This window comes from Larimichthys crocea, chromosome VIII (genome assembly GCF_000972845.2).
Source record: "Larimichthys crocea isolate SSNF chromosome VIII, L_crocea_2.0, whole genome shotgun sequence".
Classification (NCBI taxonomy): domain Eukaryota; kingdom Metazoa; phylum Chordata; class Actinopteri; family Sciaenidae; genus Larimichthys; species Larimichthys crocea.
Window position 1 is genome coordinate 29,217,883 of NC_040018.1, and position 19,524 is coordinate 29,237,406.

The 19,524-nt window shown below is 41.9% G+C and overlaps 1 protein-coding gene across 3 annotated transcripts in view; it reads left to right on the forward strand.

Annotated features, from left to right (window-relative positions):
- Positions 1-19,524, forward strand: part of cemip (cell migration inducing hyaluronidase 1) — a 190,680-nt gene that overhangs the window by 149,485 nt on the left and 21,671 nt on the right. For all 3 annotated transcript variants that reach the window (XM_027281343.1, XM_027281344.1, XM_027281345.1), the window contains exons 15-19: positions 9,089-9,158; positions 9,645-9,773; positions 14,860-14,945; positions 15,761-15,892; positions 16,226-16,261. In XM_027281343.1, the coding sequence (XP_027137144.1) occupies positions 9,089-9,158; positions 9,645-9,773; positions 14,860-14,945; positions 15,761-15,892; positions 16,226-16,261 (453 nt within the window). The remainder of the gene's footprint in view (positions 1-9,088; positions 9,159-9,644; positions 9,774-14,859; positions 14,946-15,760; positions 15,893-16,225; positions 16,262-19,524) is intronic.

Sequence of the window (19,524 nt, forward strand, 5' to 3'; positions counted from 1 at the left end):
AAACAGATAATTAGAAGAGTCTGAATGGTTTTGAAGAAGAAAAATATTTTTAACACTGTGAAAGGGCAGAGGCTGAACACAATTTTGCAAAAGCTGAGAGAGATTATGTGAGCATTCAATTTAAATCTCAATTTTATTTACATAGCCCAATCACAAAGTCATTTTCCTCAGAGGGCTTTACAATCTGTACAGGGAGTGACACCCTCGTTCCTTAGACCCTCGGTTCGAGTGAACACAAAAAAAACCTTTAACAGGGAAAAAGGTGGAAGAAACCTCAGGAGAGCCACAAGAGGAGGGATCCCTCTCCCAGGACGGAAGACGTGCAATAGAGTCACGTGTACAGAACAATCAACACAAACTATTGTACAATTACAATGACTGATAAAATGACAATGAATCACAATGAATGATAAAATGGCCAAGTAGCAGATATGGCAGTAATAATGACAGTAATAATATATGTAGTGGACGACGTGCAGGACCACAGCAGCAGCCACGATCTACGAGAACTGCTGGACACAGAGCACAGAAACTCCAGGGAAGTTTAGTTAGTAACATTGAGGGTTTTCGTAAAGGGAGATGTGACTGCATCATCAACCAATACCTGGCCTGACTAGGCATAACCCTGGGGGGGAGGGGAGTCCCCGGCAGTCTAATCCTATGGCAGCATAACTAAGGGAGGACCTGAGCCAGCCCTAACTAAAGCTTCATCAAAAAGGAAAGTCTTAAGTCTATCTTGTGTGGACCGTGTCTGCCACCAGAATGGTAGTTGTTCACACAGAAGAGGAGCCGATAGCTGAAAGCTCTGGCTCCCAATCTACTTCTGGGAACTATAGGAACTGCTGTATAGGTATTACAGCACCTGTAATTGTTTTTTCATAGATGTCCATTTGTTTCACAGCTTGTGATGCATGTCAGTGAAATAACATTAAAAACATTTAGTTCTTAAGTTTATGAGTACCTTGGAAAACAAAGCAGCATGGATAGTTAAGTATGTTTACATTCATGAATGGATTCCAGTTCTGCCTCATCTGAATCTGTGCAGGGTCATTTCTAAACCCTTTTGGGGCCCTAAGTGACGTCTTTGGTTAAGGGACGCCCATGGTTCAGTACTTGGCACCAAAATACCACACAGATGGGTAAACTAAATATCAGGTGTCAGAAAAATGTAAAACTGTCAGTGGAGCGCTTGCGCTGGTTGTTGCACTGCCAAAAAAATATCACAAAGAGGTCGATTTAACCTAAAACCAAGTCTTAACAGTCGTAGTTAGGAAAGGGCAAAAAAATTGAATTGCGTCACTAAAAAAGATTAAAGGTTAGCAATTTTTAACATAAATGGTATTAATATAAAGTCACAACCATATATTGGAAATGTTGCAGTTTAGACTGAAAAATGGAATGCAGCCACAAAAAAAAATAGATTTATTCTTCTATATGTTCTTTTTTCTCTTTCATTTTGATCTCGACACTGTTTTCAACACTCTTCTCGATCAGTGCAGAGCACCTCTAAGAAACCTTGAATGTCAGAGTTAATGGAGCACTGCTTATCATGAAAAAAGTTCACGGTGTGGGTGTTGGTTAGCTCAGCTGGTGGAGCATCCGCCCCATGTACGAAGGCTCAGTCCTCGTTGCAGCGGCCGAGGGTTTGAATCCGACTTGCAGCCCTTTCGAACTCTCTCTCTCCACATTCCTGTCACTCTTCAGCTGTCCTCTATCAAATAAAGCTTGAAAAGGCAAAAACGTCTAATTACGTTCAGTCGGGGGCAACTGGACTTGGTTGTAGATCAGTGGAGACGTTTCATCTTCAGTTCGGACTGATGATGGGGAAATCCGCGTATTTAGCCTCGGCAGGATCGTAGACCCGGCCATAGTTTACACTTGGTTAGGGTTAGTGCTCATTGTTGTTGTGATTGAAGTCACCTGAGCTCCAGTGTGGACGATGGTCCATCATCCATGATAGAGGTGAAACGTCTTTACAAATCTACAGCCAGGCCAGTGCCCTAGATTTTCTTTCTTGAAGAAATGACTGGACGAGAACCTTCACAGAAATCTAATCAAACGTATCTGGGCGGATTATGGTTTCTTATTTTTTGTAACTGATATGTGCAGTCATAAACTACCCAGCCCTGATTGGTTTTAAAGATAACGATACAGACCCACATGCACACTCACATTACATAGAAGATAGCCTGTTCCCCCCCTTGCACCTTCACTTTGTAAACAGTGCATTATATTTAAAGCATAAAGATGCGCTGAGAATAAAAGCAGTTTAATCCAGGTCACATGATTTTTCTTTTTTTTTTGTTTTTATCTCGGCACACTGCCTCTGCCTTCAGCTGCAGAGCAGAAAGGCCAAGGTAGGGATGCATAATGGCTCCAGCTTCCACTCGTGTTGGAGAGCAGGTGGATGACTCTGTACGAGGGCACCGGAAGGGTTTGTAGTTTCAAAGTTTTAATCCATCCAATTATAAAATCCTGGTAACACACAGAGCACTATACCTATAATGAGGCATTTTCCCCATTTGTCTGGATCTATGTATTCTGTAAGGATTTCCAAATCCCAGTGTATTTCTCACTGCGGTTCAGAAATTCCAATTTAATCAAACATGATTGCACGAACAACATTCCCCCGCTGTAAGATTTATGATGATTAATTTCCAGTCAGCTTTTTTTTTAATGCCCCTTGTGGTTCCTTCTGTCTCTTCCCCCTGTCGTGTTGAGTTGTGTATGTGTTTGAATTTAAATGTTCAGATGAGACACAAAATTTCAGTCAGATTTTCCAGCAACAGGGACATGTGGGTCATGAAACTGTCATTTAAACCGAGCCAGATGAACGCGCTCTGTGCCAACGTTCTGCTATTTTGTGTGTGTGCTTGAGCATGCATTTGACAAAACAAATTATCCATCCAGGCTATCTCAAACACACACACGCACACTTCTTTTAAACACCGACATACCTGATTTCAGTAACCAGTAATATTTCACTGAAGATGTTCTCTGCAGCCTGGATATCAGTCAAGAATCAGCTAACTGCGAAGTCAGGGTGTGCTCTGTCGTGTCTTTTGTGATAACGGTTCAAAGTAGTTCAGTTTTGATCCGCATGACAGAGTTTGCTTTATATACCAAATACCTGCAGGACTGTTGACATCCCCAGCAGCCTCAGCTGTACTTTTAGTGCAATGTTAATCAACAGGCTGGCTAAGATGGTGAACATGGTTAACAGTGTAACTGTAAACATCAGTATCAGTATAGTTTTATTCACTGACAGCACGAACAGGGAAATGATCTAAGAGAGACCAAAACTGTTTTTTGTACCAGGCTGTAAACATGTTTATTTCTGCGGTGAAGTGGACATTATGAACATGGGGACTTATGGAGACTGACTCACTCTGGAGCCAGCCCAAGTGGCTGCCGAGAAATAAGCGCTTCTGTATTGGCTACATTTCTTAGCCATGGAGGTTTGTCGCTTGTTTTTTGTTGTAAGCGTCACAAAAGCATCATCTCTCATCATCTCAACATATATACAGTCGTCCCTCGCTATAACGCGGTTCACTTTTCGCGGACTCGCTGTTTCACGGACAGCGTATGTACAGTATGAACGTGCATTGTGTTCAGCACCGTCAGAGGAACTGTGAAACACGCGTGAGTACTGGTAATATTTCTTATGTGTCAAACCTCGTAGATTGATCATTAAAATTAAATGTGTTAAAGATGTTTGGGCTTGAAAACAGGTTTTGATCTTTGGTTTCATTTACTAATACAGTATTGTACTTATTTTTGTTAAATCTGCGAAAGTTTGAACTTTGAGAGAGTTTAAATAAGAGAGAAATGTGAGAAAATGTTAATGCCTGTCTGAGAAAAGTGTATAAAAGTGTGTGGTTAGGGGTTTTACGGCCTTAAAACATGTAGAATAATTTTAAAACTTACTTTGCCGATTTCGTTTATTGCGGGTTATTTTTAGAACGTATCCCCCGCGATAAACGAGGGACCACTGTATACTCTGCTAGGCTTTCTCTCCAGTTCAAACCAGCCTCTCAGTGTAGACCTGTGGAAGGGCGAATAAACAAGATTAACAATAAAAATCATAATTTTCTTGATTTGCTTGTCCCAACAAATACATCAATGAAAAATGATTTACCTTAATCCCTGAAATCTTTCCACCTATTCCATTATCCAATGAAAATATTACCCACCTTTAAGCACATGCCCAGCTGCACAAAGGACTGAAAACATGTGATTCAGATTCAAACTAAACTGTTTCTTTTGCATTATGATTGAATTTTTAATATGTTTTTAGAAATAAATTGAACTCTGATGACAATGCTGTATGTCTTTTATCCAATATAGTGACTTACTTAAATAAAACAAAGAAAATGGTAACATATTTAGCAAAGATGGCAGTGAGGGAGTTGGCACTTCCTCACAGGTTAGTGTCCTTGTATTCCAATGTACAGTATACCTGGAGTAGTGTACCTCCATGATACCACAAGTGACCTGCAACAACAGCAACAGGGAAGGGTTTAAGAGAGAGGCAGAGAAAAGCAAAGAAAAGAGAGCACAGGGGGAAAGATGTTTAAAGTACTGCCATGTGCTAAGCTGCTGTGACGCTCAGCTGCATATCTACCGTTTCTATTCATATTCATTACTCTAAGCTGCTTTTTCTCACATACCTGCAAATTGAACTCGAATGATTTCTTATTATGTCTGGTGAACTTGTGAAAGATGCTTTCTGAGGTGCACACAAGGAAACTCAGAGCAATTTGTGATGGAAACAAATTTAAAAAGAGGTGTGTGTGTGTGCTGAATGAATGTGAATGAGAGTACAGTACACGTGTAATTTAAAAAAAGAAGCTGACACATATTTAAAAACCTATTTTAAAAAAGACCAAAATCTGCTAATGACAAATACATCTAACGAGGACAGTGTGAAGATAAAAATAAAACATGCAGACACAAGCTCACTGTTTGCAACATGGGCTGAAATATGTGCCACCAGAAACTGAATTTGAATCATTTATATTTGAATTTGTATTGCTCAATTTGAATCATTGCATTGGAAAACTGAATCTGAATTGTAATTTGACAATTCAATCTTCTCTGACAGCCAGTGGTCAACATGTTGTGTAATGTGACGCTGCAGCTTTTGTCTGGAAATGTCACTTAAACTTGTCAGCACAGCTGTGAGGGTGAAGATGAAGCGTGCAGGTATGAGGGCGGAACAAAAAGCGCACTGACAGCCATAGGGGTGCTACTGTTTTTAATCACACGTCACCTACACTCCAGTACCTGGACCAACAATGACAACAAAGACATTTCTGAGGTGTTTTCAGGTGTTTCAGGTATTAGTCTTTTCCTGGTAACAACAACAAAAGTTTTGTTCTCTTGTAGATGCATCGGATCACATTTGTTCACTACTCAACTCAACTCAACTTAAAAACAACTGAGGTTGACCAAAGTGCTGTACAGGTTGATACAAATAATATACATATAATACATAAAGTGCCATATTTACAACGGGTTAGGACAAATGCTAAGATACTTAAGTTTGGTTAAAAGCCAGGGAGAAAAGGTGCATTTTTAAGGAGGATTTAAAAACCTCAAATGATCCAGCAGATCGGATGTGCCAGGGCAAATTATTCCACAGCCTAGGTGCCGCTGCCACAAAGGCTCGGTCACCTTTGGTTTTTAGTTTTAATTTAGGGGCAACCAGTAGCAGCTGGCTAGAGGATCTCAGTGTTCTGGATGTGGAGAAGCTCGGTTAAATACTGGGGGGCTAAGCCATTACGAGCTTTAAAAGCAAACAATAACATTTTAAAATCTATTCTAAAAGCAACCGGCAACCAGTGTAGTGACGCCAGGACAGGGGATATGTGGTCACGCTTGCTAGTTGACGTACATTTCAACAGTTTTGAAATACTATCATCTTTTATTCAATATATACTCCAGCGAGTGGCTCAGGGGTTCGAGTGGGTTATCCAACAATCAGATGATCAACGGTTCAGTCCCCAGCTCCTCCAGTCTGCATGTCGTAGAGTCCTTGGGCAAGATACTGAATGGTGCAGCCTTCAGGAGCATCATATACAGTAAATTAAAACTGATGAGCAGTTGGCATCTTGCATCATCGGCGGCATATAAACAGTCCATTTCAGTTGTGTAAAACTTTCACAGTTGCAGCAACAAGATGTTGGTCACAGGGTGACATATCGAGGAAGTAATGTCTACATCGGTGACGTTGGAAGGGAAATTCCTTGACCGGAGAGTCGGGAGTGCAACGACTGCAGCTCATGTCTGACATTCGCCTCTGCCTCTCACTCTGATATATTAGAGGAGAGTGGTGATTTATTTACACCCAGAAACAGCCAGCCTGTTACTCTGGATAATCCACAGACCTCAGTGTCAACAGTTTTCAGACAGACTTTGATAAAAAAACAAAACTGCAGTGGTGTACGACATTATGATGAAATCAGTGAAAAAGCAAAGACCCTGGAGGAGAAACAGACTGAAGACGCAAACACAAGATGAACTTCTCCATTCTCTGTGGTCAAATCGGCGCTATCATCCTGTCACTGCCAGGAAACCATTGAACTTAGAGGTCAGCGTATTTATGGTCAAAGTTTAAGTTCAGTTTGGTTCAGATTTGGCAGCAAAGACCAGGTGGGAAAATGAAGACAGAGTGCACACCACTTTGGTTCAGGAAATAACGGTCTTAAGCTGCCAGTATTCTTCAGAATTCCTCCACCCGCTGCCAGTGAATTGAGATGAAGGCAGAAATGTCAGAAAGAGATATTTAACGACCTGGACGAAAACTATATATACCTACATAGAGAGTTTTTAAGATCAGCTCTGTAGTTTATCTATTTTTATCCAGTTCGTCCTATAAATGTATTTATTTGCTCATTGTAAACCTGAGCTGTTCTTCCTCGACGGAAACTGAATTAGTTGGAGAAACTTTTGGAGACTCTAAATGATTCAGTGGTGCCCGAAAGCATAGCAGCATGGTTGATTGCTGCGTGACCTTTACTCTGTCAGACTGCTAAACCTCCTGTCTCTCTTCTGTCATATTGTTGAATTCATCACTTTCAGCCTAAAGTGCAACAACTACTTTATTAATCCCCCCGGGGGAAATTATATTTGTTCACTCTCCCTGTACAGGACATGTAGACATGCTTTAACTGTGGTGGAGAGATGTCAGAGTGACAGCTGCTGAGATACTTCCACCCCTGATTACAGACTTTTCTAAAGCAGCAGTCCAATTTACATCATCTATATACATGCTCCTCTAAAAGAGAGAAGAGGTTCAGTCTGTCTCTCTCTGTCTGTCTCTGAGCTGAACTAAACCTTGATTGGGGGCTGGCTGAGACCATGATTACACCAGAGCTAATTCCTTTCTCATCCAGACTGAGCTGCTGCAGGGGCTGATGGAGGAGAGGAGCGTGCATCCTTGTTAAGGCTGCATAATTGAGGAGAGAAGTTAACAGATAGGTCAAGATGAGTGATGGAGCAGAGGCTAAACCCAGTTTGCCACAATTTGTTTGAAAAATGGGTTTGTCACCCTGCTAGGCCGACATGATAATGTTATTGTTGTGTATATTTTAGCCGTTTTTTGCGTTCCCACTTAAATGTTCACTTGTACATGACAAGTTACAAAAAATGATATATTTTATATTTTCATTTTTGCTGATGAATTTAAAGAAACAGGAAGAAAAACACGGTACATGCTCTGGGTCAGCAGCTTTAGTGGAAATGGATAGATGATTTGGTGCTATCTTTGAAAACAGTTTTTATTTTTCATAATACATGTCCAACTTTAATATTGCAGCCAGAGGCAGTCCTGGCTACATTTACGCCCTGGGCGAACTACACCCTAAACAGTTCTAGAACTACATCCCAACAGTTCTAGAACTACACCCCAGTATTTCTAGAATTACACCCCAACAGTTCTAGAACTACACCCCAACATTTCTAGAACTACAACCCTACGTTTCTAGAACTACACCCCAACATTTCTAGAACTACAACCCAACATTTCTAGAACTACACCCTAAACAGTTCTAGAACTACATCCCAACAGTTCTAGAACTACACCCCAGTATTTCTAGAATTACACCCCAACAGTTCTAGAACTACACCCCAACATTTCTAGAACTACAACCCTACGTTTCTAGAACTACACCCCAACATTTCTAGAACTACAACCCAACATTTCTAGAACTACACCCTAAACAGTTCTAGAACTACATCCCAACAGTTCTAGAACTACACCCCAGTATTTCTAGAATTACACCCCAACAGTTCTAGAACTACACCCCAACATTTCTAGAACTACAACCCTACGTTTCTAGAACTACACCCCAACATTTCTAGAACTACAACCCAACATTTCTAGAACTACACCCTAAACAGTTCTAGAACTACATCCCAACAGTTCTAGAACTACACCCCAGTATTTCTAGAATTACACCCCAACAGTTCTAGAACTACACCCCAACATTTCTAGAACTACAACCCTACGTTTCTAGAACTACACCCCAACATTTCTAGAACTACAACCCAACATTTCTAGAACTACACCCTAAACAGTTCTAGAACTACATCCCAACAGTTCTAGAACAGATTATTTAACAAAAATAAGGGTTACAATACTGTAATTATAAAATGAAACCAAAGATCAAAACCTGTTTTCAAGGCCAAACATTTTCAACAAATTTAATTTTAATGATCAATCTACGAGGTTTGACACATAAGAAATTATAACCAGTACCTCACGCGTGTTTCAAAGTTCCTCTGACGGTGCCGAACACAATGCACGTTCATACTGTACAGTACGCTGTAAAAAAAAAAAAAAGCATGCAAAATTACACAAAAGAATCCGTAAAACAGTGAGTCTGCGAAATGTGAACCGTGTTATAGCGAGGGACGACTGTATAGCCTCTTTATGTTGTCAGTGCTCTCTCCCTCAGTTAGTGGTGCTTTGTTTTGAGAGGCAGTGCTCAAACTTTCTTATTTTACCACAACATCACCGCTTCAAACTCTTTTGTGTGAAATCCAATAACCTCTTTTTACTTTCCACCTCTCGCCCTCTTTATAGCGCAACTTCAACTTTCTGGATCGCCAACCCCAATAACAACCTGATCAACTGTGCTGCTGCAGGCTCCGAGGTGAGTCTCTCACTTCAGCTTTTCACTTTCTCACCTCCTCCTTCCTCCTCCACCACCACCCCCACCTCTCTCCAGGTGGAGGTCTGTCTCATTACCATGTTGCCAGGTCAGATTAATGGCTGTGTACTCCTATTAACTTCAGAATCAAGTAGACAACAGACAGAGGCGCTGCCGCACTTTCACTATGATAGAGTGCCAATTATGATCATACTTCTGGGATTTCACAAGGATACGTCGACTGGAATGGAGTCTCATTCATCCTCGCCAATGTAATAACTATTCTCATTTGCATACCTGCGAAGAATAACACAAAAGCAGACAGGCTGACATGCAGAGTGGACGCTGTATCTATGTGTGTGGGAGTGTGCCTATGTTTATGCATGGACAAAAGATGCACAGATTCTTTGTAGTTCTACGTTTAGGGTCATTAAGAAACCTGAATCCGGATGTGTTTTTATATGTACATGTTTGTGTGTGATCCATCAGGAAACAGGCTTCTGGTTCATCTTCCACCACGTGCCCACCGGACCCTCAGAGGGGCTGTACTCCCCGGGATACACCGAACACACACCTATGGGCCAATTCATCAACAACAGAGCGCACTCCAACTACAGGGTGAGTCTGAGGACGCAGTGAAAACATCTAGAAACGTAAACTTATAAATTCATCATACTTATACTAGATTTGACAAAACTCTCAACGAGGCTGAATAAACAGGTCAGATTGCTCATGTCAGGCTCTTTCCTGTGTTTGGATCCATACTACATGGTTACTCCATGTTATTTTACTCAGTGATGGAGGAACCTGTCATTCTTAAAGGCAAAACAACATTGGACCGTAGCACACTTACAGGCAATGTTCTATGTCCACTCCACAGCACACCATCCCCACTTTAGACAAAGGAAACAAATGCTTTACTGGTTTTGTTCCCCTCCACTGGCCAGTTGATGTGAGCAGTTACTGAGCTGACCACATTACACTGACTGGAATACGGGTGAGTGTCAGAGGATCAGCAGGGTCCTGGTTCAAACCCCTCCAGCTGCCTGAGGACTTCCTGTGTCCAAAGACATGCTCTGTGGAATGTGTTGTCTCGATATGTCAGCCCTGGGATCTCGTGACCAGCTGGTCTCTTTGATGGATAAGAACAGTCATGTACTGAAGTTCACGGGTCCATCCTTGCCATAGTGCTGCAGCATTACAAATCAGAAGTGTGGCATTTGAAAGAACGTTTACCAGGAAAGGAGGCTCCATTGGAGGACACCACCCAGTTGCATGATAGGAAGTAGGGAATTCAGGGTGGAGCTTGACCCTTACTCTGGGTGCCTTTAAATAGTAAATTTTGCTTCGGAAGGTTCCAAACTGAAAAACTGTTTCTAACATCCAGCGTCCTGCACATCATCATGAAGTTACCGGTGTTGATTAATCATATATCCAGAGATGTATAGTAACGAAGTGGAACCACTTAAGTACTGTACTTAAGTACTAAAATGCAGTATCTGTACTTTTTTGGAGTCCCGGTCTCACACATCAACCTCGCTCGCGCGCCGTACTTCATACACCTGACACCCAGGTGCGCTCTCTCTCACCTGCTGCCCCGCCCCCTCGCTCTCGCATTCATTCAGACGCATTCACAGACCATGGGAAATCACAGAACGCTACCATGAACATTGTAACACTGTAACATTAGAAGTTGTGCCTTAATAAATATTTGAAATAATACAAACAACAATACTTGTACTTTTACTTTCAGTACTTGAGTAGCATTTTTTCCATACTTCTACTTGCAATACTTAAGTACAAAACATTTTGAATACTTTTGTACTTTCACTTAAGTATGGTGTTTAAAGAACACTTCAACTTTTACTCAAGTCAGTTTTTTGATATAGCACTTGTACTTCTACTCCACTCCTTTACTCCAGTACTTTATACATCTCTGCATATATCTTTGTCTGACCATACCAGCGTAACAAACACTTCATCTGACTTCTGTGACAGGTGGACACTATTCATTTTTTATTTGAATTCTGACGTTGATAATGAAGTCACATTTTTAACGGGCGAGTATCTCACATGTTTTATAGTCCATCTTCTGAGCTGTGTAGTTTTACCACAGATCACGTCAGTACTTGCATCATGACGTAGTCTAAGTGTAAGAGCAGTCAGATTCTCTGAACACCGCGGTCGTCTGATGAGTTCTCCATCTCATCTTTCCTTGACCTCGTGATGTTTTCCATCGAAGTCAAGGAAAAGTGGTTAGGAAAGGACTTAAGGAGGCTATCTCTGCTTCTGCTGCTTTGACCATTTTGTCTCTTGTGAGACTTCATGGACATGCAAAATAGTTTTTTAAATGAGTACATTTTCATCATAAAACTTCAATAACAATAGCCATCAGCCATACATACCCAGACATAAAAATATCATTACTGACTCAATGAAGCAGCATATGTTTGTGTTTATGTTTAGAAATATGTCTTTTTCCAGCATTTATTTCCAATATTTAAAAACCGTAAGAGCTAAAGAGAGAAAAACAAAGCGTCACATGTGACCTGCTCAGTAACAAAGAGAGGAGGAGCAGCGGGTCAATGGAGAGAATAACAAAAAATCGAGGGCAAACAACAGAATCAGATAAAGTGAGCCGAAAGGAGAGAGACGAGATGGAGAGGACAGCGGAGAGTTTGGAGGCGCCTGCGGCATCGAGCACAGGCCGAGCAGAGAGAGATTTATGAGGCGCTGGTGGAGAGGAAGTGTTATTGTTATCTCCCTCTTCCCTCTGCCCCCAACAGTGATCTTTCTTTTCTCTCCCTTTCTCATTCCACCCTTCCCTTCTTCACTTTTAATTTGGATCATCCTAATGGGAGCATAACTCATGTCAGACTTGCCACCCCGGGATGTTTGTGAGAGAGGAGAGGTTGTGTGGGCTGCAGGTCGGGTGTTCGGAGCAGCAACACGGCGGTGGTGTCTTTTGTTTTGAAGCAGCTAACTGGCTGAGGGTGGCTTTTATTATCATGGCTATTTTTATTCTATGTAAGGAAAGGTTAGATTGTACTTTAGCAGCTCTGAAACAACTGGAGTACTTTGAAGGAAGTTGCCTTGAATGTTTCTAAATAGGGTGTAAAGCTCTATTTCTAATATTCAGATGTAGAAGTACCGTGCAAAGTATGTGAGGATGCTATACTGTCAGATTTATGTCCAGCTCTGCAGCTTATTTTTCTTTAAGCTTGTTATTTTAGTTCTCCAGCTTGCACTTTGACTGTACGGTTGCCTCCCAGTGACTCAGACCAAACACCTACACCTTTGCTATACCATCATCATTACTACCCCTGTCAAACCATCCAGTCGAGCAGCACATATATAAATATATGAATTTTGAAAAAACCTTCAGACTCATTTTCTAGCCAATATTTTCCCTCAACAAAACGACAGCGAGACAATCAGATTAATTTGCGATCCACTCTAGTATTCCACATAATTATGAAGTTACACAGGGTCCATCATATGTGTTGAGGTCACTGTTGAGTCTAAGATTGTCATGAGGAGCCATTCTGATCATTACTATGGTAACCAGAGGACAGGGCTGTCTCACTGCTTAGAGACAACAGATAGGTACATAATGTATAAAGACCGCTAAGGCTAAATAACTTCAATAAACCTTTCAGCATAAGACATCATGGACTCCTGTGCACTTTCTCTTCATTGTCTAACTGTCGAGCTTGGTAGCTGAATAAAAACTGCTTATCTGCCACCTGTCCTGGTCCTAACTGAGTATACATATTAAACACCAACATCTATGGATACACTGGTGTGGTCCAACACTTTAGACCACATTATAAATACGACAGGTTGATTAAATCTTAAAATATAACTGACCTAATGAAGGCACAGAGGTGATGTGAATCTTCCCACGAGCATTGCAGACACATCCACTGGTTTATTTCTGTAGATTTACTGTGAGAGCTGTGCCTGTAGTTTCATGGAGCTGCTTTATTACTGCAGAGCACAAAGGTCTGGACTGTGTTGGCAGGTGTTGGTTTCATGTGCAGTCTAAACTACAACAGTGTGACGCACCGGAAGAAACGATGCTACCTAATCAAAAAGAACTTTATATATAATCAGCATCAATATATATTATATAGCCTACTAAATGTCCACTTTTATAAACTTCATAACAGTCAAAACTATTTCGAAATGTCACACACAAATCTAGTTTGTTACTGATATGCTATCACTTGGCATATTAATATTAGGGCAGACAGATGAACATATGGTAGCTTTGCTGTTGCTGTTTTTGGCTTTGGTAAGGCAATGAAAAGACGCCACACTCCAAGGAAGGGGTCTCCAAACTACGGCCCGTGGGCCACATCCGGCCCGCCTAAACAATTGGAGTGGCCCACTTAACGATCCCAAACAATCCCTCTAAACATGGCCTATTTTTCAAAATTGCATTTTCCTATTATAAAATATCCACACTTAATGATTAAGCTTGGCATTCTAATTAAAATCTACCTTATTTACGAACTATTTACAGTACTAGCTAATTTTCATCCCCTCACACAATGGTATATTCCGACGTGACTTTGCTCGTGATCAACTTCCGCGCAGTCTGCCCGGGGGATTCAACTCGGCGGGTCAGGGACGGCCGCACGGTGCGGGAGGATCCCCTCGTGGGACCTCTTCCCGGCGCTGGCTGGCCTCCACCGGGCGCATTTCCTCCGCAGCGGTGTGCCGTGACCAGCTCTGGGTCGGCTTGGAAAGGCTCGGGGGCGAAGGTGGCTCACGGCTCCGGCCCCGGACCTCGCCGCTTCCCGGGGTCGTGGACTTAGTGCTCGCTGCGCCCTCTCCGCAACTGTCAAATCGCAACTCATCGCAACTTTCACTTCCTCCCACAACAAAATCGCAACAAAAATGTAAAAAGCACCGCAACTTTCACCGCAATTTTTTTTGAAAACCTGATGCAACATCAGGGATTTTAGGCCGCAACTATTTCAAAAAAGGCCGCGAAATCCTGGTGGGACTGATATCATTTCCGATTATAGACTGACCCCGGCCCCCCATCACTGAAAGGCAAGTTGATGTGGCCCGCACCGAAAAAAGTTTGAGGACCCGTGGTCTAAGGCTTTAAATGCTCATCATAGAGTCAATTGTCAATGTTATGTCTTAGCTGCAGGAGCTTGATAAGTCTATGATCTATAGCAGGTCTGTGTTGCAGTCATTTTACTGGTGCCCTCGTGTTGTCAAAAATCCTTGATGCTGCTTTAAACTATCACACACACACACACACACACACACACTGGTTATTTAAAGTTACAACTTCCCCTTATGACATTATAAAACAAACTTACATTTGCGAGATGACAGCAGCTGCCCCATTTACATTTTAGTAGCGTAGTAGAGTAGTGATCAGGTCAAGGTTAATATGCAGCTTTATTAAATCTACCACAAACACTGTCACAGCCACAGACGTTAGCGGGATATTCACTAAGACTGATGACATAAATGAGAGCAGCTGCAGCTGATCTGAATCCGAATGCTCTGCTGCTAATTAAAACCTCATGTCGGGCTCCTGGTGCGCAACATGTGTCTGGAAAAGGACGGTGAAGTGCAAGTCCTGTGCTGTAAGTCCCTGAGTGTAAGGGATGTTTTATCTGTGTCATATCTGTTGGTGTTTCATACTTCTTGACATGTTGTTTTCTTCCTGTTCCAGGCTGGAATGATCCTTGATAACGGAGTGAAGACCACCCAGGCCAACAACAAGGACAAGAGACCCTTCCTGTCTCTGGTTGGAGCCAGGTCAGACTCTATAAATCTACTTATGACAAGCTGAAGTCATCACACCCGGTATAACTCAGTAGGATGGATTTGCAGTCCGTAATGTTCATGTTTCCTGTTGATATTTTGACAAATCAGTATTTGGAATAAGACAGGGCAGTGTCACTTCAGTGACATTACTTGCACTGAAATCATCAAGTAGAAGTGCAGAAGTAGAGTACCAGTATTGGACGGTCAAGTGTGTCATCCTGACCTCACCATTTCAACATGAATCCACCCTACACACTCCCTCTTCACTTCAGTGATGCCCTTTGTGTGTGTGGACAGAAAACTTTCTCACGGACTGCCTCGTCTGAAAAAACTTGTAATGGAAAGTGGTCCAAAATGGACCGTTCTGCTGGACTCAAGTGTTTGAGTGGGTCAGACTAACTTTTACAGACAACTTTTGCAAACAGCCAATCATCAACCAGGTCAACAACAGCAGCTGATATCACTGACTAGTCCAGCAGCAGTCAGCCCAGCTCGGCGTCTGTCTTTCAGCCTTTTATTTCACCAAGCTCTCACCAACCACTAAAAGTCAGTCCCACATTTACTCCTGTCTAACGGCTTCCTCCGTCAGTGCCTCCTCACTTCCGCCCTATTATGTTACATTGAACTTTTGCAGAGCTCCTATTCTGGCACAACACTGGCTCCGCTCCATGTATTATTATTAGTAGTAGGAGGAGTTACTGTGGATACAAATAACATAGAAGAGTTGTAGATGATTGAACACTGTCTCTCTTCGCTTTCTGTATGTCTGTGGTGCTTGATTGTGTGTTTGCTGATGTGTTGTTCAGGTATGGACCCCACCAGGATGCTGACCCCTTCAAACCCAGAGTCCCCGCTCTAATCCATCACTTTGTAGCCTATAAGAACCAGGACCATGGAGCCTGGCTGAGAGGAGGGGATGTCTGGCTGGACGACTGCCAGTGAGTATATACCGCATGCGTGGATCCAAAACTAATAGTGAATAAGTGAGTGAATGTTTGTCTGGGTGAAGTTAGAAAATCCTCATTATGAGTTTCAGGTAGCAGCTCGTTTTTTTTTTTTGTCTGCTCGTTTGATGACGGAGATGAAAGTGGGACAATTTCTAATGATAACTTTTAATCTCCTCCAGACTGTGTGTGTGTGTGTGTGTGTGTGTGTGTGTGTGTGTGTGTGTGTGTGTGTGTGTGTGTGTGTGTGTGTGTGTGTGTGTACTCCCCGGAGACCTCAGACTGTGGCTGAGCTCACAGCAATAATATTCTCTCTTTCTTGTTTAGATTTGCTGATAATGGCATTGGCCTCACTCTGGCAAGGTAAGAACCCACCCCCCCCTCCACCCTCCTATTAAATCACTGTTCATATTTCTATGGAGAGATATAAAGGACTGGTGGCGATGCAGGCCTCCTCCTTCAGCCTGTGAGTGAAGTGTGAATTGAACTCCACATATGGAGTGGGTTTAGGATGCAGTGGGAAACGGTGCGTTTTGATGCAGTGTGGAAAGTAACTTAGAGGTGCGACGGTCACGAAGGTGGAAATTGGTGGAAATTGTCTACGAGTGCAATGATGTACGTCCACACATTAAGATTATGAATACACTTTAGTCCCTCTCTCTGTGTATTGTTCAAAAACTCTGGCAGTGACTAGGGATGGGAATTTATCAAGATTTTTCCGATTCCATTATCGATTCTGCTTAACGATTCGATTCTTTATCGATTCTCGAACAAACAGTTTGATCAGCATCATCTAGAGGAGGTAGTGAACTGGAGCGAGTACTAGTACAGCTGCAGCCTCTGAGCCAGCCAGACTCTCTCTCTCGTCATGGTCATCTTCTAAATGTAATGCAGAAGGCATTCGTTTAATGTGAACTGTTATAGCATGTTTTACAAAGAAGCACATGGCGCTAACATGGTAGGCAGTGTGTTATTTACCTTCTGTAGTAACCACAGAGGTGTTCATAGCCTGGCTGCTGCCGCTGCTGAGATTGAGATTCATCTCCAGTCCGAAGCGTGTCAAAAACACGACATTCATTTCAAAATATTGCATGTTGTGTGCGCAAATGTTTCTGCATGTTCGTCGTGTTCCCTCCCGACGCTGTTATCTCCACTTTGCAATGATTGCAAGTCGCCCTGTTGACGTCTGTTTTGGTGAAATGCAGCCAAACTTTGGAGCGTTTGAACCGAGTGGGTGCCATTGTTTACTACTGATTGCACTGCACATGCCAAACTTGCGGAAGTAACGTGACGTAATTTGTGCTTTCTGGAATCGATAAGAGAATCGTTAGATAAACTGCCAAACGATTCCATGGAATTGAAACACACGGAACTGGTTCTCAACAAGAACCGGTTCTCGATTCCCATCCCTAGCAGTGTGTGGGGGCTATCGGCTAAACACAGATTTTACTCCAAATGATAATGGAAGATGGGCCACTGAGGGTTGAATACACAGCAGAGCTGTTGTCATTAAACTGGATCTGTGTTTATTTTGTCGGATGACGGTGCAATTATAAAATAATTTTGCCACTGCAGCGCAGCAGCTTGGGAATGACTGATAATGCCACATAAAGTACTTATGAGACTCGATTTAATCACATTTAACACTTTTGCTGTCTGAATGTGTAAAATATTATCAGAACAAGTTGTTAATTTGTCTGCAGTAGAGCACAGGGACCATGGACAGAAACTGTCTGACTGTGTCTGAAGCTGCACACTCACTGATTGCTCATTTTAAACGTCCATACAGCCGATGGTAGCAGTGTTAATTTTATCACCCATTTTTCAATTTAGTCTTAGTCTTGTGTCAAAGTTCAGTCTTAGTCTTAGTCACTTTTAGTCTTTCACAAATCATTTTTGTTCGTCATATTTTAGTCCAGTTTTAGTGAAAACATTTTAGTCTTCTTCTATTTATTTCAGGAATATTTGTTTAGTTTATTAATTCCAGTTCACTTGTGTTCCACAGCTAACACATTGATTAAATGTCTTGATTGAATTGAATTGAATGAATTTATCGTCAATGCAACTTTGCTAGATGTCTTGTCTGTTGTTTCAATACACACTTAATATGACTTGATTTCATTTTTTAATCCACTAATAGCAGGTACACCCTATTATGACATGTTCTGTCATCTTCTACATGCAATTGTTAAATAAATTGATTTTATGCCAGTTGCATCTACTAAAATGTTCAAATTAAGATGAGTCCATCACTGTTAGTGTTTAGCACAAGACTAGACTCATTCTTGACTGTTCACATGCACATTTTAACAACGTCGGGCTGCAAACAGGTCCGGGCTCTACAAAGCTGTCAATCAAAACGTGCCGGGCTGGGCTTGGGTCGAATTCTACCGGGCCCGGGCCGGGTCGGGCCTGACTTCTAAGGCCCGTTTCATGCTATAGATTGCGCTGTCCGTACACTGTGTTTCTCCTGCATGCTGTTGGTTTCCAAGCCACAGGTGCGAGAGCAGCCAGAGGATCTCAAACATGGGGCCGTGACATTGCTACAGTAAAAGAAGTGCTGGCACAAACACATGACAGCAGGACTGGACTTTCTAACGAAAACAAGGAGGACGTTTTTGTTCTTGCGTGACATTTTCATCTTGTTTTTATTCGTCAACAAAAACGCACATTGGCACATTTTTCGTCAGTGTTTTTAGAACATTGTATCGTCTCGTCTTCGTCAAGGGAAAAAGGCTCGTCGACAAACATATTTTGTCTCGTCTCGTCTGACGAAATTAACACTGGATGGTAGAATGCGCGTTGTTCATTAACTGTATTTCTGTTGAAATGATGTTGCGGTCGTTTAAATAATGATGTTCTCATTGGGTGTCACTCCTCGCCAGATGTTGGCGGTGACACAGTTTTGTCGCTTTCTAACTGAAAAGGAGGCGAAGAAGAGATTTAGCTGTTTGCATGTTGTTCAAGTCTTTAAAATGACCTTAAAATATTGATGTGGACCAAAATTGATATAGACTGCTTAATCTAGACTTAACACTATCTTTACAGAATATGGCAGAAATGGAATATGATATTCAGAACTATGTTTTCATCAGTGTGTAATCACCCAGAAAAAGTAGTAGTTTGCAGTAGTTTAGTTTCCACTAAATCCCACACATTGGACCTTTTTAATAGAACTACCTCACAAATTCTAGTGGTCCAAGATGTGCAGCTGTCTAGACCTTATAGTGGAGCCCAGATGTGTGTAAAGGGTTTTCCAGTTATTTAGGAGCCATTTGTACTATAAAAGAATACATTTAAAAAAGAAGTCTTCATGCAGCTGAGGTTGAGAAATGCCAGCTTTTAGTCTAGTATAGGTCAAGCGCCAAGCACATTGGATCTTACACTTCCCAAAATGCACGATCCAGACTTGACCTGTTGGCTCAGTGGATTAAATGCAGCAGACTGTCTAATAGTTCGATATTTTTAGCTTTAAATAAACTGGACGGTCAATGTACTTGATAAATTCTGCCCTGGACTGTTGATTCAGAGGTGTGCTGCAGAATAATGCCGTGTTCATTATTCAAAACGGTTTTCAGCTTTCAGGCTTCTGATTTTCCACCTCAGCAACTATATCAGTAACCTCC